Genomic DNA, 24385 nt, shown 5'->3' with positions numbered 1-24385 from the left:
GGAACAGCAGTAGATTGTTTGGAAAATATTGTAGATGGCAAATAATGCATGGAAAATAAGGAAAGAATTGCTATTTATGAGAAAATTGAATTAGCATAATAATATCTGAGAGACACTAAATTTCGCCAAAGTTAATGTGTAAAACCAATAATGACTTTTCATTTATCATTACAATACAAAATGCATGAATTTACATTAAAAAAAACTTAAATACAGAGGCACGAGTGGTTAGTTTGGAAATGCAGTCCAGGCCTCTTGTTTTGTGACTTATGGCGACATTTCTTTGACTTGCATTCATTTTATATGGCCTAACCCAGACCCTTACCCTAACCCTAACTATTGCCAATATATATTTAACCCTGACATTTATCTAAACTGAATTCACACCTTAGTCCTAAACCTCACCCCGGCTCAAAGAAAAGAACTTTACCATATGGGGACTAAGATATTGGTCTCCATAGGGACATCATGACCTGACTGCGTAAACAGATTAAAGTCTCCACACTGTGATGAAAACAAGCACAAACAATTTAGCCTCACCTTAGCTCTTAATTTAAACAATCAATGACCCCTGACAACGGGTAGCTAGATTTGAAATACTATTTTAATTCTGTTCCTAATGTTTTACAACAAAAGTCTTGCAAAAAATTCAAGTTTTGGTTGGTTGAAACCTAACCACAAAAAAAAAAAAAAAGTAAAATAAGCTGCAGAATTCTTGTTGTGCAACACAAGAGAAGATTATAATTTTCATGTGTTTAGAAGAAAATTGTGTAAAAAATTAGGATTTTATCACCAGTTTCCTGTAAAAACAGAACTAAGTATAACAGTTTTTTGTCCTTAGTTTCCTACCAGGTATGGTTATTAAAGACAGTATATGAATCTTGTTGAAGCACCCGGTGACTCTGATACTGTTAGTACTCTTCAGGTACAGCTAAGAATAAAATAACATTTTTTATTTTTTTTAACTAAGAGGTTTTGAATGTTTTTGAATGATTCCACTTGTGTTTTACAGATTTTTCTTTGGTGATAAGTTCCAAGTCTTTAAAACACAGGGAAGCCTCTTCACCATCACCCTGATCTTTAGCTCGATGCAGAGATTCTGGATGGGCTTCCAGCTGGGATACTGACAAACATTAATATCACTTCTATTCACAAGACACAAGTTGGTCAAATTAAAAGATTAATTTATTTCTAAAAATACATTTTCTCGCATATAGGTCATTCAATCTTTTAAATGAAGGAAGAAATGTAATATGGGCTGCAATGTTGAAGAAATACAACCAACCAGCAGATAACATTAACAAGCCAATAGCCATAAATAAAGATGCAAGCATGCACAAACACATTAATCTACAATCACAGACACACACTAACATGGGTGTCAATATGGTAGATGTCCCATTAGCTCCAACAGGCGTTACATCCAAGGAGTAAGAAAAGCCTGATATTGATATGAGCAAAGGCATTTCTCCTGCTGGTGAAAGCAACACATTAGCACAGCTACCCTCTCACACACCTACAGACACACTACAGTACTAGTTAAGTAGTATTTGATCTTTAAAGATTTCTAGTGTTTTAAATCAAATGCTTATATCAGACAAAAAAAAAAACATAACTCCAGTAAATATTGAAGTAAGTTTTAATGGAATATTTAATTGATTTAGAGGAAAAGAGCTAACCAGCCAACCTGATCTTATTAATGTATTTTTAAATAACATATAATAATAATAATATTAATAATAATACTCAACTTGATATCAAATCAGAATATAATTGTAATTTACTGCAGTTTTTCATGAAAGTCTTTGTCCATTTACCCACCACAACAAGGCATCATTACTGACTCACAAATCTCATATTTTATTATTATGTATTTAAAGTCTTACATTGTTTCTGAATTTGGATAAAATGTTTTAACTGATATGTATTATTATCCTGATAAAGAAAAAGCATAACCAAGTTCCATGACTGGACAAGTATTCAAAAAACAATGTCTGAATGCCTTCAAATAAAAAAAAACACCAGGAAGATGGCAGAGTGTCCTAAATAAGTCCTGATTAAAACACAATAAAATGCTATGGCATAACCCTAAAAAGTTTAAAAATGTTTCAAATGAAACAAAGAGATTAACAAAATTCACCCATAATATCTAAGGTAGGGTATCGTGGAAGATTTTGGCAAATTTTTGAAAAGACCAGCCCTCTCCACTTAAAAAAAATGCACATGCACAACCCTGTACCTGCTCTCGAGAGGGAATGCCTATTGAACAGGTGTGAGATCATGCATGAGCCCATTTCTGCTTGTGCACGCTATGTTTAAAAGTTGCTCTTTGCATCGCTCATACAAGCTTACTGTGTCCGAACATCCGCCCTAACCCCTAAATCCCTCAATCACTATATAGAGCGGGGACTATATAGTGGACTTTATAGTAAACTCAGTTAACTGACCATTCCGACAGATGATCACTACATTTCACCCCTCATTGGTCATGTAACTCCGCCTCCCCAAACGATGCCTGCACCATCTTTGTTATTAGTCGCCGCTGTCGGGTAGCAACAGCCTATGGCGACAGAGGGCTGCTGTGACAGCAAATCCCTTAATGCTTTGCAAGGAAAACTCTCCCCGCAAAGCATTGTGGGATATATCTGCCTCCTCTGAGGCCTTTCTTTTCTTCTCATACACTTCATAGACCAGGGGTGCTCAAGTCCAGTCCTCAAGAGCTACCATCCTGCAACTTTTAGATGCATCTCTTCTCTAGCTCATCTGAATATAAAGCCTCAATCTCCTCATTTAGCTCAGCAGAGGAGTGGTAATGAGCCACTCATTTGATTCAGGTGTGTTAAAAATGGTTGCATCAAAAAGTTGCAGGATAGTAGCTCTCGATGACTGGACTTGAGGACCCCTGTCGTAGACATTTTTTCTCTTATGACCCTGGGGCCTTATAAAATACCCGCGGTGAGAAAGGCGAGCTTAAATGAAACTGTAGCTCACCACAGATATACGCATAAAAGTGCGCATGCAAAGAAAAAGATAGCTAATGGGATGAGCACATAGGACGGCCTTACGTAAACATATAACCAGAATGATATGATATTGATGACAATTAGGACGACCACTTATTTTGATATTCACCTGGAAATAAAAGATCGTTCTCTATACCTTTAAAAAAATATTGAAAGTTAATCACAAGTGCTTGATGCATAGCCAGTAGATTTAGTTGCGTTTATTTTCAGGTAAGTTTAGGTAAGTTTAAACAGCTTTTTCACTTTTAAGATAACATCATAATTTGAACCCAATTTTTTGTAGTGCCTGTATAAATTCAAATTCATCCGGGTCATGGCAACCACAAGCAGGCTTAAATTGCAAGGCAGCTGGACTTTTTGCTCATTTCGTTTTTTTTTTTTCTTGTTTTTTCTAAGACTATCAATTCTGTTAGCTTACACCATCAGAATTTTGGGATTTCCTCAGATTAGTTTGAATGACAAAAAAACAGAAGAGATCCATAAAATGAAACACTAAACAAACATCTTGATGACATCTTTGGAGACAAATGTTAAAAAATAGAAATCTTAATGCATTGAGTCGACCAAGAGATCCAATTTAACATATATGCTATAGGCTGATGCTGCATTAATTGAGAGTAAAACCTTTAAGCAATACAAATGCTCTGGAGAGGTTAGCAGTCTAGGAACAGAATGAAAAAAAACTTGTGAATAAATAATGAGGGAATGAGTCCAAGGCCAACAGCCTTCAGGATAAAGACCGCTGACCTCTTTAAATACTTGCAGCCGGACTGCAGTCCGACAGGTAAACCTTCACATTCAATATGTCAGCCCTTTACACCACCCAGTTTGAATGAAGACGGCTCCTGAGGCGTGTCAGACTGGTGGCCATATTATTCACGCCCACCTGGTGGGTACATAAACACTAACACACACCCGTACAGCCTTAGCAGGGAGAGCTGGCGGTGTCTGCCATGAACAACAAACTACATGTCAATTAAGTGTCACAGCAAGCAGCAAGATATTGAGCCATGGGTGGAACTCTATAAATAACTGAGCCTATCTAGGAAGTGTGGGTCTTACACACAAAAAAAAACAAATCAACTAGATGGATAACAACTTACATTTATTTCCTGAAACGCTGTCTTTGAATATACACATAAAATCATTAATACGACTTTGGACAAATCTTGAAAAACAAGTCAAAAATTTTAACTCCAATAGCATGAAAACGTCCCTTCTTCAAAGTTGTACTTTGACTCATACTTCTGTTATAGGTCACAGTTATCTTTTCCTGACAGCAAATGTAGTAGCAGTGGATTTAATGTGCAAGCAAACTGACCCACATTTCCCATTTCCGAGGTAGAAAATGTGTCACTGTGAAAAGCCAAGCAAATAAAATCCAACCTGAAGACATTAAACAGAAGATTATGTATTACTTGACTCTTTCTGTGAATAGAAATTCATTATTCTCTTGTTTTGCAATTATACTATGAAATAAATTACACGGCAGCCCAAAGGGATAGTCAAAATGTGTTACTACTCAGCTACATTTCCTTTGGCAAATCCTGCAGCAGGTAAAATAATAATCTTTTTTTTCTGCTGACCAAGCCTTTCTTTCTCTTAACACACTGCTTGCAGGCAATTTAAATCTACTCAACGATTAGCATGTCTTGTGCAATTGGTTTGAAACACAATCAGGAGCAAGAGTGAACAATTTGAATGTAAGCTTTTAAAAAAAAATGCTTTGATATGAGGTCTTAATGCTCAACTTACATGGCCGTTTCAAATTGTGGTCCTGAAGTTACCCACATGCGCAGAAAAGTATCAACAACACTGATGGGAGTGTTAGCCTAGTAGTTAGAGCAGTACGACTGTGCTCTGAGAGGGTTGCAAGTACCCAATTCGATCCCTACATCCTGCGCTCTGGCTCCCTGAGCAAGATCCTTAACACTACACTGGTCTGTAGGCCCGCACAGTGGCAGCCCACTGTTCCCCAAGGGGATGGATTAAATGGAAAGGTACATTTCTCTAATGTGAGATCAACAAAGTTAAATTATTTATTCATTTTTATCAGACATCCCTTTAAATGGGGCAGCTCTTAGACTCTTAGAATCTGAAAGTACTCTCTATGGATGGATTTAAAGGAGTGGAAGTAGTCAGATGATACAACAGACAATGTGGAACAGAAGACAGAGGAGAAAGAGAGCTAGACTTTTAACTATGGCCTTCCGTGAAGCAGTGGCAGCGCCCTAGTCAACTGACCTGTCACAGTATGACCTATGAAGTTTCTTTTGGATCATTGTATCTGCCCAAATACTTTGAATACTATTAAATCCAAACTTTTGTTATCCCTCCACTGTACACCTCTGTCTACAATGTCCATATTTGCTGTACTTGACCCCCCCCGCGCTGTCAGTACAGAGTGACATCATCGTCATACTAATTTCGATATGGGTCTGTTCAGTCAGATACCTAAAGATCAGACCTTTAAAACCAAATACAAATGGGGCCCAGATGGCATTTAAAAAAGCCAGATTACATGTGATTTGGCCTCTTCACACACTCACTTCAGGGCAAGAAAATCTGACTTGGGCCACATTTGTCTGCAGTCTGAACGTAGCCTTAGAATTCAACAGATATGAGATTCTAAAACTGTTATAACCATGACTGCATCTGATTTTCATAGTTTTGCATACCTCAATAACAGAAAGGTGTAATAGCTTTTCACAACCACTAATGAGCATTTTCCCATGGATAAACCTTTCATACATTAGCACACTCTCACAAATACCTACAGGTGCTTGGATCCACTTACCATTTTTTTTATCTTCAGCTACCACCTTATACATTTCATATTGATTTATACTGTATATACTTCAGTGACGGTATCAACGTGCTGCTGTATTGTTGGTTGTGTGGTTCATTTTACATCTCTCTTTGCAGGTGATGAAGCAGACTGATGAAGTTTTGTCAATCTCTCTAACTTTTCTCCCTGTTTTTTCTTCTCATTTCTCTCTCTTCCTCTACTTTCTCAATGTAGTGTCAACATAACATGAATCATTCCCTATATAAATCATAATAAAACTATTTACAAATATAAATCAAGCAGAGCACTATGGTTAAGGCCATAAAGCTCCACTTGCAAGAGTAAAATCAGTTGGGCTCTTTCTGGTATAATGACAACAATTCTTAATGCCACATTGTCAGATAGAACACTATAAAAATAATAATAATAAATAAATAATAATAGTAATATCTCCAAAATCCTTACATTTAAACAGAAAAGCATCAGTTATACAAATTCTTGTTAAATACTGTTTATTTTAATATAAGAAATAAATGCTACATAAATGCTATAGCAACTCAAGTCTGATAAACTGGTAGCTGATTAATCTGGGAGCTGTTGGAGAAACTGCTAACCATCAATAAATTATGAACAGTTTAAGCTTAGCAAAAGAGCCATCAAAGAATCAAATTGACTTTCATAACAATTTCAAACTCTTAGTAACTCATTAACTGATCTGATGAGTAAAGGACTGTTTATGCACACATGTAAACAGAAGCATACCCACAGAGGCTTTCCTCTGTCTTCTGCATTAATTTCTTGCATAATTTATTCTGTCACCAGGGAGCTAACAGATGCAAAGCCAAATGCAACAAGCAGAGCAATACTACCAGTATTTGTGGGGGGCAGTGTAGTGCAGTTTACCTAACATACGATCAACCAAATCACCACGAAGAAGTAAAAGATGATTGAAATGGATTACAGATTCCATATCATGCTTTTTGAAGCCATCCAAAGTCAACTATAGCTATATATATGATAAAAGAAGTATTCATTTGTTAGCATGGGGCACACTGACAGAAGCCAGGCTGCCACCATCAGTAGACGAGTGTGTTACCAATAGACACGACGGCTGAGAGAGCTGGGGTTCGAGACTTACATCTGCAGGACGTATTCTTTGCATACAGCACCCCTATGGTTCCCTTTGTGGAGGGTGTAATTTTCCAGGACAGGGACTCACCACTAATCGGAGAGTAGAATTTATAACAATTACTGAGACATGAACAAATAAAGCAAATTACCACCTTAAGGCATGAATTACATGAAGAAATAGCATAATAACAGTCAAGAGCTTAAAAAAGTTAATTTTACATTATATAAGCTCCCAAACCACAAAGTTTGATGCATAATATGACAGAACATCTCATGAATTATATGATCATTACTAAGTTCTTTAACACTGCATCCTCCACCTTTTTTTTTTACTAGTTTTTTTTCTTTGCTGGTCTAGTCTAATATTACTTAGACTTTATGAAACCTTTAAAATATCTATAATTCTATTTTGCTGACCAAGACTTTCTAAATATTTTACAAGTACACCTGTTTCCCAACAACTCAATCTGACAGAAAGAGAAGAGGTATTACAAAGGCGTGCTTTGGTGGAGCAGTGGTTAGCGAGCATGACCCATGTACGGAGGCCTTAGTCCTCGATGTGGCTGACCCGGGTTTAAATACAACCTGTTGTCCTTTGCCGCATGTCTGTCCCCCTCTGTTGTTTCCCCTTTCCTGGCAGCCCACTGTACAAAAAAATGAGCCACTAATGCTGCTAAAAACCTCAAAAAAAAGAAGAGGCATTACAGAGTTTTCTAATGATACTGCCACCTGTAGTCAAAACACAGAACTTGTTCTCGTAGCTCTCGCTTGTACTTGACAGTTTTCTTTTTAACTTGTTACACCTTACATGGAGGTACCATTGTTGTTTGAGTTGAGCTAGATGCCGGTTGCTTCTTAATATCCACAGAAACCATCTTGAATAGAATGCTTAGATTGTTTGCTGGATTGGACTAATTCAACATGGAAGTGCTTGACATCACATCCCCAGAAACAGAGCAGGAAATTCTGACCTGAAGTAAATACAGGAAAATAGGCTACATGCTTATAGATGCAGCGGCGCTGAAGAAGTTATATTTTGAAACCATAACTTTTTCAGTCTGATATATCTTACTATTATGTACCCAGCCTCCCATTGTCTTCAGTCAGGATATTCTAATGTTAAAACTAACATTTCCTAAAGCAGTCCGCAGAGCATATTCTCAAATTTAAACCGTGACAAGTGAAAAATGCAAACGTCCAAAAGCAAAATTAGCAGAGAACATAATGTAAACTGTTTAATCTTGTCTGCTACTTTCTAAAGAAGTGGAAATTGTAGTTAGATTATGTTAAAATCTGTTAAAAAGGAGAGGAAAGGAGAGGACAGGAAAAGTGCCTCTATCCCAAGCTTGAGCAGTTGCAGTTCAAAGAAGATATGAGACGAAGGGTTCCTCAAACGCATGCAAACCCTTCGTGACCCATTTTCTACAGAGCACTGGCCTCCATCGGAGCAGAATCAGCTGCCATGACAACATGCTCTTCACATCACAGCAACCATCATTATCATCATCATGATTATCTTCATCATCATTTTCAATGGTGCTCTGCAGCAATTGGGAAAACAAAGGTAGCATGCCGCTAGAGTTAGTCTTATCTTTCTAGGGAGGTTCATGCGAGAGACAACACAGGAAGAGTGGAGATGATTTCTGAGAAAAGACTGGGCACAGCGATGCAGCTATGTCATGTGTGGAGCCATTCTTTGTTCCCCCCCCTCTCCTGTCCCCACTGACATACCACCTCCACCTGAAAACGTATGGCAGTAGGCAGCAGGGGAGGGATGTGGAAACGAAACGGCTGAGTCAGGATTGTGTGAGAGTGACCGTTGGGAGAGAAAAATATAAAATAAAAAGAGGAAGGGGGGTTGAAAACAGAAAGGAAAGAGGAGGTCATACTTTGGGCAACGGCGTTTCTGACGACCGGACTTTCTGGGGAGATATCTGTGAAGAGAGCAAGAGAATTATTTTCTTGTTTACCCCTCTTCAGAGATATCTCCTGTGGCATATTGCTGTTCCCCGTTACCAAATTTGACCAAACCTTCAGGTTTTCTTGACAGGAGGACCTGAAAGTGGTTCCTCGGGGACTAATAGATTATTTGTTTAAAGAGGCTCTAAGCAATGGATACAATTGTTTTAAAGACACAACAGAGAAACTGACTCACTTAAACAACAAAATATTGTTCTGTTGTAAATGACTGAAAATACAAGAGAAATCCTCACATGTGTAAAGTGGTTTAAAGAGTTCCTGACTGTTTCAATGGATCGGACATGTCAAAGTGAGGTGTTAAGAAGAACGGACGAACAACAACACATCAGAGGAGACACTCGGAGAGAGAACAGGAAACACACATTGACAGGACATAGAGACAAAAAAGCAACACCAGCATGCAAAATGGTAACAGGTGAAGCAGCGTAAAACATTAAATGGATTAATATACAAATAATGTAACTTAGTTACCCACTGTATGCATCATATTTTGCAATTAAAGTGATACTAGAATCAGTGCCATATTGTCTGCCATTCATAGTGCCTTGCAAAATTCAAATTTAAGAGATTAACATCATAGAGTTCATATTACTGGGTTTTTGGTTAAAGAGCAAAAGAAGGTCTTTAATCCCAAATGATTCAAGAAAGCATTTTAGGTTTTTTACACCATTTAAAAAATATCTAATCAAACCATTTGTCTTCAGAAGTCACCTGATATAATCTCAATGTAAAGCTCTTCAGCAATCATATCGGAGGTTTATCAGAGAGCCTTACTGAACAAATAGCTCTTTAAACACCCTGAGAGGTTCTGTGCCATTTGAACTGGTGTTAAGTTACATAGCAAAATTACAAGCTTTGGATGTCTCATAGAGCTTTGTTCAAAGTCGCACACTCTTTAAATGCAATGTTTAAGGAAGAATGGCAAGAAGAAAAACACAAAAAAGTCCCCTTCATAAAATAAATACATGTTAAAATTTTTACTTTTAGAGTTGACTGCATAATGCTGTGACTGATGAAATACTAACACTACTCACTACTCATTAAATTGATCTCCCTATCCCCATGGTGAGACATGGTGGTGGCAGTATTATGCAATGGGAATCTATTTTTATATTTTTCAGGATTAAAAGGTTAAGAGATCAAACCTGTTAAAAATACATGCAGTTCTTGAATGTCCAAATTTAAGTCCAAATCATACTGAAAATGAGAATCTGTGACCAAACAAAACTGATGTTTACGTTGTGTCTTGATGTGCATGGCTGGTATACACATGCACACCCCAAAGATTGCACTAAGCTTTCCTTAGTGCAATCTAGTTCTGCATGTTATGAACTTTGATCAAATTTCAAAAGTATGTCTTTTGCAAGGCTCTGTAATGGCAAACCTCATTAACATTTTGAACAGAATTTTGAAAAGAATTTCTAAAACATCACACATTTTCTATCAGTGCAATGACCTGAAATTTCCTAAATTAAAGGCCTGATCTTCAGAAGGTTTCCTTGTATTAAAACATGTGCAAACTGTTTGCATATGCAAAGCTGATCTTCATACAAGTTGCAAAACTTGTATAAATATGCAGCTCATATTCTAATGACCAAACAAAGCAGTGTTATAAGTTGTGGATATGCATTTAAAACATCTTCCTTAAACTGATTTATCAAACTTGAAAATGATTAGGCCAACGTTTTTGCATTTATCCGGATTGTATATTAAACTAAGGTGTGAACTCTTTCAATTATTTATAAATTAAGAACGACTCTATAACCAAAACCTTGTTATAAATTATAAAATGGTTTTACTTAATGAAATCTTCCTGCATTTCGTAATCAATGTTTTTATTTAGTTTCTATGAATTCGGCACACTGTGTCATACATTATCACACATATAATGTCTTTGTGAGAGTTTAATGCATCAAAATAGTCAAAACACTGCCATAATTTTAGATTTTTGAGGGGTTATTGTGGACAAATTGTATGGATTATAATCATTTCTTCTCTAAAGGGGGAGTAACAGGTGGGAAGAGAAGCAGGGAGAAGAAAATGTAAGCTAGACAACAAGACTATAAAGAGAACATTTAACAAAAAGAAAAGTGCATAAAGACAAAAGTAGGTGACATATAGATAAATGGAGACAGAGACAATGCAGGACAAATGATGACAACAGCAGATGTGGACATGGTAATGACTTGTCCTTAGCGCCCAAGCCAAATGCCATCTGCAAATTTGTGTTATACCTTCATTGGCGCCAGCTGAATGGGAGTGATGTAGGAGGGGTCCACCATGGGCTTGGGCCGGTTGGCAGTGTCGGCCAGCAAGCTCTGCCATTGCTGTGGCAGTCCGGTGAACTTCTGCTCCCGTGGATCGAAGCCTGTGTGGACCCGGTGCTCAAAGTTAGACGGAGCGGAGATTTCCAGCCGTTTCTTCTTCTTCCCAAACATGCTGGAAAACCCTGGCAAACCTGGCAACCCAAAGGAAAAGCATGTTTACACTGTACAGAAATTAGATTGGACAATATAAGGAAAATAATCTATCTGGGACCCCTATGACTTGACTCCTTTAAAGCTACCTGATCTTATCTAAAAATTAAGTAAGGGTAAAGAAAAATGTGAAAAAAAAAATCTTAAAGAAGCGCCTGGATGACATAGATAAAAATATGCACTAAAATAAAGTTGTTCTAATTTAAGACTGTGAATAGTTTTATACATATCTAGTAGATATGAGTAAAATCTTGTGCAATAAATTCAGTTTTAATTTTATGCAGATGGATAAGAAACAAAGCATAGCCTGACCCCTTTAGTTTTTTTAGATATGTTTTTAATTGAACAAAAATATTTAAATTTCAAATTTGTGTTGCACTCATGAGCCCTGGCAATAATTAAAGTTAGGCTTTTACACATAGTTAATGTAAATATAATCAGTTTATTTTATTTTTTTTTAGATTGGCCCAAGTTTGTAGGAAGTTTTCAATCAGTAATCAAAGATTTCCTTTTTCCCACAAGTACAGTATAATGATGCCTACTTCTCGTAGCCCCTCTTCAAAATGGGAAAGACAAGATAGCAAGCAACTAGTCCATGAGACTAGTGTTTAACATTAATGCTAATGTATCATGTATTGAGGTTCTCATCAAAGCAACAGAGGAAGAAAATATGCCAATAATAGACAATGCCAATTATAAGTTATCATGTTTGCTCACTTTATCACTTTGAGCTCATCTTAAAGGTATAGTAGAGGTTTACAAATTTTTGAAAAGACCCACCCTCGCCTCTTTAAAAAATAAAATGCTCATGCACAACCCTATACCCGCTCCAGAGAGGGAACGCCTATTAAACTCGAGGGCGAGGCCATTTCTCCTCGTGCACACTCTGTTTAAAAGTTGCTGATGCATCGCTCATACAAGCTTTCTTTGCAAAAGAAGATTTGCAAATTTTCCACCATGTCAGACTCACCGCCGGTAAATGAAAATGGGACTGATCACGTAGATTGCTTGACAAGTAGGAGGACCACTTATCTAATGAAAAAGAACATCCTCCACTTTAACTTTAAAATGGTATACCTTTAAAAAAAGCAGCTGCCACATTTATTCTCACCAAAAAAAAAAGTTCTGAAAGATCACATTTTTGCAACCAACAATACAGACAGGTTTGGTATGTGAAGAAGGTTGATATTGTGAAAAAAAATTCCCCTTATGCCATAGGAATGTAGCGGGATTGTATGACAAATACCAAAACTAAACCTCTGCAGTAAAACTGAAAAGGTATTATGGTCATTGCAGTATGTCCTTCAGTGGGATTATTAAAACCACATGGCTAAATCAACACAGAAAGGAACCAGACACAAAGATGATCATCAGTTCTTGTCTTGGTCAGAGTGTGGTTATACTTCTATAGGCTGTGATCCAACCTTGTAAAATTGAATAGTTGAGCTACTGTTTTATTGGCAGATGGGGAGCTAACTAAAGTACAATCAGCTCTGATACTGTTGATAAGTGAACCACAAGTAAATGTATTTGAAATATAATGTAAGTTGTTCACCCCACTGAAAAATGTCCCTTAGAATAAGAACATACAGCTGCAACAGGCAACCAGACTTTCTGGGTTGCAAATACTTTGTAAATCAGTTAAATATTTGATGAACCAGGTAAAGATGAAAATCTTCAGTATTTGTAAAAACGCTCTGTAACCAGCCGAGTATTTTTTATTTATAAAAGAGGTTTAAAGAAAAAATAAACTTCAGGGGAAAAAAGAGGTTAAATAAAAATAGAATTTAAAATGCACACTTTCCTGTTTAACTATAATGTTTGTTTAAACTTGTACAAGTTTAATTTGGTGAATAGATTTAATTTTTGGGATGTAATCAATTTCCTTTTTGACATAAAAAAAAACAAAAAGACACAAATTATGCAAGTGTAGGTTACATTATTCAGATTAGGCAGGAACATCTATATGTATTAATACTAACTTTTGTGTGCATGTATGAATATTTACTGTATATGTTGCCCATCATTTACTTCATCCAAATAAGAATGAATGAATAGAATACAAAAGGTTTAAACATAACAGAAAGGATTTAAAGAACTATTGCTTTAATCTCTGCAATCCTCGCCAAAGAGGATAAAATTACACAAGTTTTTGTCTCTTAGACAAGTGTGGCTCATCCTGTCTTTATCTTTTAGGCAGCTAAAACATTTAGAGATTATTCCAAGTGCTGCAAATTCCTTTTAAAGCTGCAGCTGGGAAGCCACCGAGCAGTGAAAAAGAAAACAAAAAAACGATACAAGATCTAAAACCAACAGTTTATATATTTACATAGAAAACAAAGAAGACTGTGGTTCAATTAAGAAGGACCTGTCTTAAATAAAAGGATCACTGATGTTTGGGTCAGAGAAACAGCTGGAGGTTTGGATCCAGTCTGCAATCAAAGGTGTATTGTGTGCAGAGCGTCCTGCCTGTGATTTGGGACCTGTGTGTGTGTGTGCCCCATTGTCATACTGTTGGTTTGGGTATTTGCACAATGCCCAGTCACAAGAGCAAAATGTCATGACTCAGTTGTTGCAGCTCTGAAAGAAAACTATTGTGCCAGTTTTCATAAAGAAGCACTGTGTTCTGACAACAACAGCTCACCCAACCTTCTTGTCTTCACTCTGACTTCCTGTTATGAGTTTAGCACAAGTTTTGTCTGCTGGGCAGATGCTTAATGCACCGACCTACAGGAACATTATATACAAGGTTTTGTGTATACTGTGTTGATTTAAATCATTTAAAACAATTTAAACAAACAGCTCTGATGTTTGTTTAAAGTTTAGTTACAGCAAATTAAACTTTGCTGTAACTCAAATTTTGAACAATCTACTTTAAGCACTGATGGTCGTATGCAGGAAGGATGTCCTGCCGGTGTCTTTCACATGTCTGTTGTAGTTTTATTAGATCGCAATCGGGAATCTCTGAACTTTCATTATTGTCTATTTTTGGCCACATTTCATAGCATCAATGATATTCTAGCAGGATAATATCCTTCCTATGTATTAGGGTTGTCCTTAAACTAATTCAGACCTATTTTTATCTAAAATTTGGACACTAACAGCCTTGAAAACCAATACTGCCTGGTATAACCTAAGCAGACGGGAGCCATTTGTTGACATGATCCTCCAAAAAGAAAGACTCCAGCTGGGATACAAAGTCAGATAACTCTTATGACCATGATAATGACTTCAACCTTGCAGCCGTTTCACATTTTTACAAGCTTAAATAATGATGTCCCTTAAAAATATCAAAGCTTTTACAAAAACTGATCCCATGAATATTGCAGCAAGATATTCAAACTGAGGAAACAAATCACTATCTTTTCCTTTCAAATTGCTCATAAATAGAGCTCAGCTGCAAGCTACTTAGTAAAAGAGAGGTCACTCCCTGCAAAGTGTTAATTAAATCTGCTTTCAGCGAATGACTAACTCTTCTGACTTGGCAGGGACTCACTCGCAGATTTATAGAATGAAGAGTCACCAGAGTAAATTTCTCAAAGCAACTTTAAACAGACACGGCAAAAATGTAATCATGAGAATCGTTCTCTGTCATTTCCTTTGCTGCCAGGGAGGAGAGTCAGTCAGTCTAAATTAGTGGCCTCAAACAGGAAAGATTGAGAGATAGATTGATGGGAAAGCACCAGAATGTGGGGGGTTAATGAGGTTTGAAGATGAGAGCTGAAGAGGAACATAAGTAGGAGGTTACGGGAGACATAAGGAAACAAAAACAGAACGGAAAGGAAAGAAACAGAAGACATAAATAAGCACAGCGACACTGCAACATATTAATAAGCAGCAGAAAATCGCTTCAAGCATTCAACACAAATTCAAAAAAGTGTTTAAGCATAGAGAGTACCTTCATCATGGAGGTGACCTCAGAGGAAAAATGAGGGTTCTTTAAGTGAAAATGTAGATTTGTTTTGTTTAAACAATGAACAACTTTCAACTTTCAGTTCACACAAGAAAATTACATAGAATCACAAAATATGCTGGCAAAAAGTGATGTTTAAGAATCACTCTAAATCTGTGGACTCCTTAAAAACGAAGCTTGGTCAAATTTGGCCCCAGAAAAAACACATAATTTAGATCATGCCCAATATTATCCTTCAACAAATCCTTTCAATGACTGTTTTTTTTTTTTTTTTCCAATACAGATCAAATGCACATTGTTATAATTTAGACAAACAGGACACTTCTTAAGTTGTTGGCTATGTCCACAAATAAATCAACAATCCGACTTGAAAATATTTCCCAAGTACGTGGTTTTTATTAATTCATAATAAAATCAAGACATACAGTAAATATATATATATATATATATATAGTTTTTTTTTCTCCGATCTTTTCTGAGATAGAACATGTGTGTTAGATAATTTTTAAATTAAATTATTTTGTTAAATTCAAAATAAAACCTGTTTTCAAAACTAAATGGTAAATACTCAAATGTAATGTATTCATTTCGCATTAATCAGTAAGGTCTATGTTAATTAACAGAACAGCTTTTATTTTGATATTCTAAGGTAGAAGTCTGAACGCCTAGTGAGTTCTAACAACTCCATTGACAACAAAGCTTGAAAAGTTCAAAGGAAGTTAGCCGCACTGGCTAGCATTACCATAGACATTTGCATGACATCATATTTAGATTGCTCTACTCATTTTTGACCATGTAAACAAAACGTTAACATCTAAAAACCTTACGTATTAGCCAAATGAATATGATTGAATTTAAATTTATTGGCAATTGAAACAGGCTCTAAACAAAAAAACAATGTATTTCACAAAGCTAACAATATAATTATAATATGGAGTACAACCTGTCAATCAGTAAGCTTTTTCGTTATGGTTTTATAGTTTGTAAAATATTTCCCAAAAGTATCGGGTTCTTCACCGACCTGCCTTTACTTTAAATAGACCTCCAAGCCCAAGCAATTTGAATTACTGGACATCATAGCAACCTAACTTTCTTGGTCTGCCGCTGGTAGAACCCTCCAACAGCTTTAGAAAAAGTGTGATTGTAATGACCCAGTTGATGAGAGAAAGGAAGATATAAGGTAACTCCAAAACAACTCTAATTAATTTATTACAGTACAAAAATACCACAGTGGCCACAATGTTATACCTACAGCTAACATGAACAGATATGTTGCTTACATACTTGTCATTAAATAAGGTGCAGACTGTGTATAATTCTTAAGCTTAGAACAAACTATGTCAGTATGAGTCAAAAATGAGTCCGAAGACCTTGTTTTTCGATCTTAAGTACCGTATGACTTGGGTGTAAGTGTAAACATTGACTCACACTCTCTCTGGTCTTAGGTAGGTATTAGATGATGTTATGGATGCTGATACAAAAACCCCAGAGAAAAAAAAAAAGGTTTGCTTTGTAAAAACTTAAGATCCAGGAATGAATAAGGCTGAAAAAGGTGCCTTTAATTGTGGCCTTCATTTAGTCAGATGACAAGCAAAGCCGAGGGGCAGCCCAATCTAGAGCTTATCTGTCCTCAATACAACCACATAAGTCCACAGTCACTCTAACACTTATATTTTACTGATTACAATGACTTTAATGCAAGACTTATAATTCTTGCAATTCTAAAATCCTACATTTTGGGTTGTCTTGGTAACACAAATGTTTACAGTCAGATCAAGCAACAGGGTCCCCAACCCTGATATCCCCATATGGCTTCAGTAATGAAGGCACTCAATATGTATGGCTGGAAGGATATGCTGTACAGCTAAAGCATCTGGTGAAAAATGTGTTGTGTCAGAATTCATCACCTGCATTTATCCTGTAAAGCAGGGGTGTCAAAGGGGTTCCAGAAAAGATCGTGTGGCTGCAGGTTTTCTTTCCAACCAAGCAATAGCACACCAGACTCCATTCATCTAATCAAGTCATCATGTTCAGATTGGACTCAATTGATGAGATGACTGGAGTCTGGTGTGCTATTGCTTGGTTGGAAAGAAAACCTGCGGCCACACAGCTCTTTCTGGAATCACTTTGACACCCCTGCTGTAAAGAGTAGCAGCGTATGAACATTTGCGAGTTGAAAACATTCGTACGAGTTGAAAGTTTGTTTTGGGGATAAAACAGCAGTCAGCTGTGTTTTGCATGACATTATTTGAGCCTCATATGATAAAGCTGTAAGAGGTTCTTCTAAAACAGAAATCCTAGTTCTAAAGAGAAAGATTTTCTCTAAAAATGACCATGCAGTTTTTAAACTCAACTAAGACTTGTGTCAAATGTCTTAAATGCAGCTATTTATGATGGAAGGTGTAGATCACTTCTCTATGATAGGGTGCAACTATGAAGGAGTCAGAGGTGGGAATGGTAATGCTGAAAGAAGATCTTCAAGTGATAAATGACGGTTATTAAAACGGTGCAGATCATGAGGTGAGAAGTAGGGTGAGAGAGACCATGGCAGGAGATAATTGAACTCTGAGGACCAAACGGATACGAACCACCTGCTGCTGTAGTCACTGCTAAAACTAGTTAAGACGTGTTAAAAAAGAACAGCATGAAGTTGTTAGATGGAGCCTTGTATACAAAAAAGATTTTCTTGTCCAGACAAAAGAATTGGAACCAGAGACAGGTTTACATTCTGCCTTCACACTGCTTTGGAAGTATTCACCCCCTTTTAGATTTCCTCTGTTTTTTTTCCCTTTTGTCCCGATCATCATCAAACAAGTCTTCCCATTTAAAATAGTGTTTGTCATCTAAAACTAAATACTGGTTGCACAACTTTTGGAAGGCAACAGGTACAATCAACTTAAAATTTTGTTCTACAGTCTGAGATACTTGATTTAATTTCTCGACTTTCTTTATGAAGGTATGCGTTGCTTACTGTGATCAGTTAACATTTATCTACTTCATGTTGTCAGCCAGGTGAACTATGTACTTTGTACTTTTTGGAGAAAACTGAAAAATGAAGTTATCACAAGAGGGCAAATACATGTTTTATATAAGATCAAATTTAATTGGAAAGTCGTATTTTGTATCGGAGTAAATAAAATGACAATCCTCAGTGGCAAAAGTGACAACAAAAAAAAAGAAAAACTGAACAAACCATAAAATGGATGTTTTTAGTAGCACTGTATAATCTTAAAAGAGGAAAATATAGTTGGTTTTATTTAAAACAATCAGGTTTCGAAGACATTACACCTTTTACACATTTTTTTGAAAGGAATTAAAAATGATTGTTTGGTTGTTGGGGAGGTACAGTAGAAAGAGATGAGGACAGACCAAGCAGATTAGACGTGATATTCTGCATTATCTTCTAGGTGAAATGCTGGTGTAAATATAACAAAGAAATCAGTAAAGCATTGTGGCATGAAGCAAGGTCTAGAAGTCTAAAAAGGTATCATTAAGGTGTGCATCTAAGTGCAGCATGTTTTTGAGTTTTGATTGATTTTGATGAGTTGTTTTTTTTTCAAAGCAAGTTTGTGTATTGACAACATAAACAAAGAATGAGGATTTCTGTTTAAATTAATTGGTTAAAAAAAAACTGCTGCAAACTTACATATATTTACATATTTCACAATAATGTTTAAACATTATAATGCACTCCCGCTTGAGCGACAAGATTTACATTTGGTCTTTAAGCATCCGGAGAAAGAATGCGACCCCTGACCTACATGGGGATGAGATTATTGAAAGCTAGTGAGGCTTAAGTCTTTTAGTCCAAGCTCAACTGCAAAGAGACACAACAACAAACGTACATATCTCTGAATGTTGCTAACACAGCTAATGAATACAGCCAGTTTATGCAGCCAGTCCAAATTTACTCCTGCAGAGCTTTTAGCAGCTCCTATTTCACACCACTGCAAACAACCATTAGACTGTACTTTGAGTGTCCGGGCATCTGGGAGTTCATGCCAGAGGAACTACTTACTTTACAGCTTCTACTGGATGCCACATAACACCTCTATCACTTTAAGGCCATACTTTAAAACACTTTGCAAATTTCAGAATATCGTCTGTAAGGTGATTCTACAGAAAAGCAATAATGAAGGAGTTAAACTTAATGCTATGACATTATTAGTACTAGAAAATGTCAAACCAAAATTCTAAAATACACCTAGCAGCAATATCCATGTATGTAACAGACATGATAAACAAAGACAGCGATAATATTTCAACATGACTGTACTGTAAAAGTTTATTTTATTACCAATTAGATGCCAGAAATAGTGCTGAAGTGTTGCTACACACTGATGGTCAGCTGAAAGGTTACTAGACTTTTTCCCAACAGGAAGGAACACTTTGTCCAGTTTTGTAAAATATACATTTTTATTTTATTATTTTTTTTATTTAGCTGCAAAAAATCTCTTACTTTGTTACGATAATTTGATAAGCCATCCGCGTATGAATAATTTCTGCTGTCGCTAATTTAACTTACCTTTCCAGAAGGAAAATGTTCCCCTTTGTGTGGCTTTGGAGCCCCTTTTCTTTCTTTAAGACAGCACCAATGTTTTTCTTCTATTTTTTTAGGCATGATCTGAAGAATATAACACTAAGAAGCCATTTCTCAATTTTTATCCTGTAGCCACCAGGATCTGAGCTTGCGTGGCTACAATCTGCTATCTACTAGAATCATTTTGTAATGATGTTGACAAGCTGACTAGAAGTAATTTTATACATTTTGACCCTTAAAAATGTATCAAACAGTTAAATAATTTATTGGTTATATAGATTTTAAGGTATTAAAAAATAATGCAATTAATTTTCATTATCATACAACTATAACAAGGGGTCCCAAGCAGGAACCTTTGCATTCCCTTTTTCCTAAACACCCATAAACTGATGCACGAGCAGCATCACAAACATGTACCTGTTTTGTTTTTTTTTGGTAAATATTTGAATAAGAAAAAAGTAGTTTCAGTTGTATATAAGCAGTAAATCTTGCAAGTTGATTAGTAAATGAGAGAATGCATGTTTTATATATATATATATATATATATATATATATATATATATATATATATATATATATATATATATATATATATATATATATAGTTTGTGTGTAGTGTGTGTGTTTGTGTTTACAGAGAGAGAGAGAGAGAAAAACAGAAATACTATGGCTATAATATTTATGAAAAATTAATCATTCCGATGAAAAAGTTGCAGCTCTCAGTGTAAAAACAGATTCTCTGAAGCCAAATCACTACAAACAGACATTTCAATAAATAAAAAGAGTTGCACGAGTCTCATTCTCAAACTCTGGATGGCCAGTGTCCTGCAAATCTTACATGATCTCAGCTTCAACAAACTTGAATCCATTATGAAACCATAACCGGAGCTTGACTCCTGTCAGTGAGGTAGTTTAGCCATTTGGGAACACATCTAAAAGTTGCAGGACATCCGCCCTTTGAGTGTGATACCACTGCTCTAAGACATGTTTTTGCTTAACATTTCCAATGAAAGTGTCATTTTGGTTCTTCACCAAAGAGCAAAGCTGCATTAGAAAAATCCTGCATACCTTTGACCCATGAATGTATCAAGTCATAAATCACAGCTCTAGGGCTTTGGCTTGAAGAGCTCAAAATGCACAGAGTTGTATAACACGATGAAAAACCCTATTTCTCTTTACTCGAATAATGTTCTATCCTTACATAACATTCACCACTCTGTGCACACAAAGCAAACATTCAATTTACAGGAGTTAATATGAAGGGATTATTAAATGGTCATATTTTCCGCAGATAATAAACACTCTTCCTTAAAAGGGTTACTGGTCCCAGGACAGAGATCCTGACTCCCAGCCTGATTTGTCTCCAAACCATCTGTCACCATCTGAGCCTCCACAGGCACTTCCCCTCCTGCGAAACAACACCTAAACACACACTCTGCAGTAAGAAAATGAACTCTGCACATGTGTGTGCACTGGTATCCATGTTGACTGTGTCTATTTCTGGTGCTACATGCTTGCTAACACTCCATGGCAACAACGTGGCATATTAATTTTGTACGCCTAAGGTTCTAATTTAGCGATGTGATTCAGTATTGAGATGCACAGCATTCATTCATGCACACAAATGGAAATAGGAGTCATACATAATTGAGAAGGCAACATGAAAGTGACATTTTTTTTTCAAACAAAAACCTGAGGGAGGGAAGGTGTTATATTTATTTAAAAGGAGAATAAGAGGGAATCCTGAATGAAGTAAAAGGTCAAACGTTCTGGAGAAGTAGGTCAACCCTCACTTGCTGCACCCTCTCTTTCCTTGAAGAAAACAACATGGATAGCATCAATTTGCTTCCTTTCATAACCAGCTAAGCTTTTTATACTACCTGTTACTTCATTTGTCAGCTCATGTCTCCCTGACTTGCACTTATTTGTTCGCTTTAAACCCTTTTCCTTCAGATGATTTAATTGGCTGAAAACTGTTTACACAGAAATGCCTTTTCCCCCTCCGCTGCCTCTAGATGGATCTGCAGACTTGTAAACAACTATAGCAGATGAAGCGGCTTTTTATCTTTTTTTTTTTCCTTTCAAAATTCCTTCAACACACTGAGAGGTTTAGAGTATAATATCATTTAAATGAAGTTTGAAGACATGACATGATCGGGGAGCTTTAGCATATTAGATTAAGGCCCCGATGATGAATGCGTCTTCCCTCACTGTTATTTATCTTACACGCGCTCACCGCTCTTACCTGGAAACAAACTGCCTGTTTCTTTAGAAATATCAAAGTGCTTTAGAGAGTCCATGATGAGAGAGGGATAATTAGAGCCTCCACAGATGCTGCACTTTGATGTCAAATGTCTCCTTTGATAAAGCAATTACCCATCTTGATGTTCATTCAGCCAAACAAGAAACAGTCCCTTCCATGAATTGTGAGCCAATAGAATCCCCTGAGGAGACACAGTTCTCTAAAGTCATCAAGCTGACAAATCCAGTCAAGTCTACGACCCACTGCAATCCCAAATGTTACTTGATGCTGCTACCACTACTGTTACCCTGCTTGCATGCTCTGATAATTCCCATTGTGAGCCACACAGGACAAGAAAAAAATGCTTACGCCAGCATCCCAAGCTGTAGCACAGCCAGACAGTTTAAGCCCGGACCCACCCTATTTTACTCTCATTGTCTAACTAGGTTTGACCCGACATGTCCTCCGATTTGCCCCCGCCCAGACCTCTACCATCCTCTTCTTATTTACAGTAGGAGTCTGTCAGCGATTCAATTTTAGATCTGATAAAAACAAAATAAAACAGGTTTCCTAAATGTTATCCTGCCTTTTTTGTTTTCAGCTATGCGTGTTTTATTGATTTCTGTTCTACCTGCTGCCTTGTTTACTTCCTTGCTATTAGATGCACAATATCACAATAAAAGTATGACTTTATCTATATCTTTATCTATTTATAGGGCATTCCATTAGAACATGTTTTTTGTAAAACAGTACATAAAAAAAACTGTCTTCTTCTGAAGTCACAATCCTCTTTCACAGGGCAAGGTAACACAAAGTGTGAGAACGGATACAGCGGAAGAAAGAGACAGAAACAGCTGGTACACAGAGGACAACTGGGGACAGGCCTTGAGCTGAAGACAAACACTTGAAGTAGAAAGAGATTTTCAGAATCATGCATTTCTCACACCAATAAAGACAGCAGTGCTGTTAGTATAAAAGAAGAACCTAAGAGAGTTAAGAGGGCACAGGGCTTCTGTTATATGTATTCCATTTAATCAATTTGATGCTGTAATAGTAAAAACCCAATTCTAAGTAAACAAAGCAAATGGATAAATGGCTCCTCAGACTTTACATTAAACAGCTATTAACTCATTTGTGCAGCTCTTCTAAATTTAGGGAACCTACAATTTCCAAAAGCTCAAGAAATGCATCCCTCATTTGCACAGCTTGAGGTAATATATTTATGCAATGCTGTACAGAGCCAGTATTAACAAGTCATTATAGATGCAATAACAGTTACCAAATCCCAGTTCAGTACTTCATTAAAATAAATGCAAAGTACAGACTTAAAGCTAAAGATATTTAGCTTCAACCAAAGCCTTTGCAGGTCAGTGGTAATATCTTGCCTTATCACAGAGCTTAAAAGCTACTATAATACTCTGAAGAAGCACCATGTAAAAAATACACAGTTTCATCACCTCTTCATTAGAAATATGTTCAAACCTGCAGCCTTGAGCAAACTTAAGCTTTGCTCCTGCTGATAAAAATAAAAAATAAAATGACGTTAGGAAGTATGCTGGAGTTTAAGGGTAAAGTAAGCTTTACCTCTATTTTGCAGCTATTTGCTATAGTGATTTGGGGCTTTTCCAGCAAAGGTGGGAAGATTGTAAATAGAAAGTTGTTCTTCTACTTTACAAATGTCTCTAAATAGCTTTTTATAAGTGTTGGAAAGTTTAAGAAGTTGTGTTTCATCTGTTCTCTTCTGGTTAAGGTACATCTGAATACAAGGCGCCTAGCAGGTAACTTAAACTGCATTAGTCTCTATTTCAATATGAATTTAAAGGATTATACAACAACTTCGGAGACAAATCAAGTTTTTCAGGTCAACAAAACAATGTGCAAAACAGACACGCTGTGATATTAAAATAGGGCACAAGTTCAAAACATGTCAGTTATGGTTTGCCAAATTTAATGAGGAGTTCTGGCATTTTTTATAAACGTACTGACTGAATGACAATTAAAAAAATTGGTTTGGATTGCTGGTTACCTAATCATGGAGTAATTTCTAACAGATATTTTTCATATTCTTGATTTATGAAAAGAAATCAAAAGTATCCAGTATATATAAAATTATGCTATAAATTAGATGTCTTTTCTTTCTGACAGTTATTAAGCACAGGAAGATAATCTTAAAAGCAAACAAAGTGTTTAATTTCGAATTTTGAAACGATCCATCAATCCATCATCCATCAACCCATCATCGCTCTCCAGCAGTCTATGGGCAAAAGGTGGGGTACACCCTGAAAAGGTCG

At 36.4% G+C, this 24385-nt stretch overlaps 1 protein-coding gene across 4 annotated transcripts in view; it reads right to left on the bottom strand.

Annotated features, from left to right (window-relative positions):
- The window catches only part of pak7 (p21 protein (Cdc42/Rac)-activated kinase 7), a 90260-nt gene that overhangs the window by 40369 nt on the left and 25506 nt on the right, over positions 1-24385 (bottom strand). For 2 of the 4 annotated variants that reach the window (XM_015394401.1, XM_015394409.1), the window contains exons 2-3: positions 11157-11380; positions 8832-8876 (exon numbers count right to left, since the gene is read on the bottom strand). In XM_015394401.1, coding sequence (XP_015249887.1) covers positions 8832-8876; positions 11157-11360 — 249 coding nt within the window. In that variant the 5' untranslated portion in view covers positions 11361-11380. The remainder of the gene's footprint in view (positions 1-8831; positions 8877-11156; positions 11381-24385) is intronic. The other 2 variants (XM_015394416.1, XM_015394426.1) reach the window with 1 other exon arrangement.

This window comes from Cyprinodon variegatus, unplaced genomic scaffold (genome assembly GCF_000732505.1).
Source record: "Cyprinodon variegatus isolate N-32 unplaced genomic scaffold, C_variegatus-1.0 Scaffold25, whole genome shotgun sequence".
Taxonomy (NCBI): Eukaryota; Metazoa; Chordata; class Actinopteri; order Cyprinodontiformes; family Cyprinodontidae; genus Cyprinodon; species Cyprinodon variegatus.
The sequence above is the reverse complement of the archived record's forward strand: the minus strand, read 5'-3'. Positions and strand labels throughout refer to the sequence as shown.